Genomic DNA, 2017 nt, shown 5'->3' with positions numbered 1-2017 from the left:
TGTGAGGGTGGGCGCCTGACTATGGGCGCACAGTTTTGTTTTTGTTCTCATTCTTACCTGCCCACGGCACAGCCTCTGTAGGACGCAGGCTCGTGCTTTTAGGACCCACGGGAACACATGTGAGTCGCAAAAGCCAGCCACCCCCTCTGCCAACTGAATCCTTCAGGTCCCCTTTGCGTTTCTGGCACTTGCCAGTCGGATCTGAGCACTCCAGCCGTGGCTGAAATCAACAGCACCAAGGTCAGTACCAGTAAAGCTCTTGCTAACGTCATACGCCAAAATATAGCGAATAAGTGAATACTAAGGGCACGTTGTTGTGAGGTTTGTTTTTCTTTTAAGCAAATGTATTCTTCCTCCATTATTTAAAAAACGATTGAACAGCAAAAAGTTAAATCTCCTTTCACCACAAAAGTGAGGGAAATCATGCCACGTGATGATCCCGTGGGGTTCTGCACCCACTCGCTTTTTCTCTCCAGGCTCCCTGTGGCCCCAGGCGGGGTTCAAAGACCCTGTCCCCGGGCAGGAGAGATTTGTCCAGCCCCTCCTCAGGCGCCTTCCCCGGATCAGCGCGTCCTGACCTGCCTCTCAGCCCAGCTAGTCTGAATGCTCCTCCCTCATGGCCCTGACGAGCCAGTCCCGTTCGGTCCCCTGCTCAGAGTCGCTCGTGTCGCTGGCCTCCCTGACCAGCAGCTTCGCGTAGTTGATTTTCTGCTCCTGGGGCAGCATCCGCTGGACGGTCACGAACAGCGCCAGCCAGAGCATCAGGACCACGCAGCAGGCCTGGTACAGCACGGCCAGGCCGAAGTAGGTCACCACGAAGCCCCCCCCAAAGCTGCCCAGGCTGGCCCCGGCCCCGGAAAAGTGGCCTCGGAACATGGCACCCAGGGGCCGCTCGGTTCCCGGGGTGGCCCGGTGCTCGACCGAGGCCTTCACTGCCCACCACAGAGCCCCGCTGCTGAGGGCGCTCAAGACCTGGGCGGGGAGGACGGACCACCAGCTCCAGAGCAACGAGTAGTAGAGCAGCTGGCCGGCCAGGCAGCCCAGCCCCAGCCCCACGGTGCCCGCCCGGGTCAGCTTCCTCAGCAAGGTCGTTTTGAACGGATGGAGCGCAGTCTCCCCCAGCAAGCCCAGGGCCACCGAGAAACCCATGACCAGCTCGCTGCTCCCGAGGTCCTGCATGTGCCAGAACAGAAAGTTCTGCACCGTGCTGGCGGCGGCTCCTGCCAGGAAGACGGTGAGGGCCAGGAGGAGCAGGCGGGGGTCGCCTCCGGCCAGAGACAGCGCCTTGACCGTGGTGCAGCTGGGCTCCCGCGGCCTGCACGTGGGGACGGGAAAGGCGATGCTCAGCAGCAAAGCCAGCGTGCTGACCAGCGAGTAGCCGTAGAAGTGCAGCACCCCGCGGGGGCCCTTGGTCACCAGGGGGCACTCCAGCTGTCCCACCAACGCGGCGATGCCACACACGCCCGCGGTCGTGCCCAGCAGCCTCCAGATCCACAGGCTTCGGTACCGGTCGGTGGCGTCCACAAAATCCAGGTACTCATAAAGGCTGTCGTCCGCCACCTGCTCCAGAGGGGCGGTCAGCAGCTCCCACAGCACCACGGACCCCAGGCAGACGAAGAAGGTCCGCCTCCACCCATCGGAGGCGAGGCCAAGGGCCCGGGCACTGCCCTCGGCCGCTGACCGGTTGGCTGGGCTTCCGAGCGCTGGACCCCCAGCAAGCAAAGGGAGGGCGGTCCTGCCCACCTTGAAAGCACCTTCCCAAGGAGTATCTGTCCCTCGCGACGTGACAGGGTGGACAGCTCGGGACGTGGTCCCGGCTCCTTCCACGGGGCCCAGGGCGTAGCCGGGCGGATGACCGGACGGCTCGTGGACGCTTTCCGCGGGTCCCTTCCCGAAGCCGGAGGCTTCCTCGGTCCCAGGGAACAGTGAGGGTCCTGTCCCGGGACTGCGCTTGGCCGGGGGGCCGGGCGCCCCCGGCGGCGGGCGCGAGGCGAAGGTCCCGGTGAGCGCGACCCCC

The 2017-nt window shown here is 64.1% G+C and overlaps 1 protein-coding gene across 1 annotated transcript in view; it reads right to left on the bottom strand.

Moving 5' to 3' along the window:
* Nucleotides 1–343: 343 nt before the first annotated feature.
* Nucleotides 344–2017, bottom strand: part of MFSD6L (major facilitator superfamily domain containing 6 like) — a 3006-nt gene continuing 1332 nt past the window's right edge. The window contains exon 2 of the mRNA XM_077746729.1: nt 344–2017. This exon is cut by the window's right edge and continues 387 nt beyond it. Coding sequence (XP_077602855.1) covers nt 595–2017 — 1423 coding nt within the window. The 3' untranslated portion in view covers nt 344–594.

The sequence above is a fragment of the Crocuta crocuta genome, unplaced genomic scaffold, assembly GCF_008692635.1.
Source record: "Crocuta crocuta isolate KB4526 unplaced genomic scaffold, BGI_CrCroc_1.0 scaffold139, whole genome shotgun sequence".
NCBI lineage: Eukaryota > Metazoa > Chordata > Mammalia > Carnivora > Hyaenidae > Crocuta > Crocuta crocuta.
This window is presented reverse-complemented; position numbering and strand designations above follow the sequence as displayed.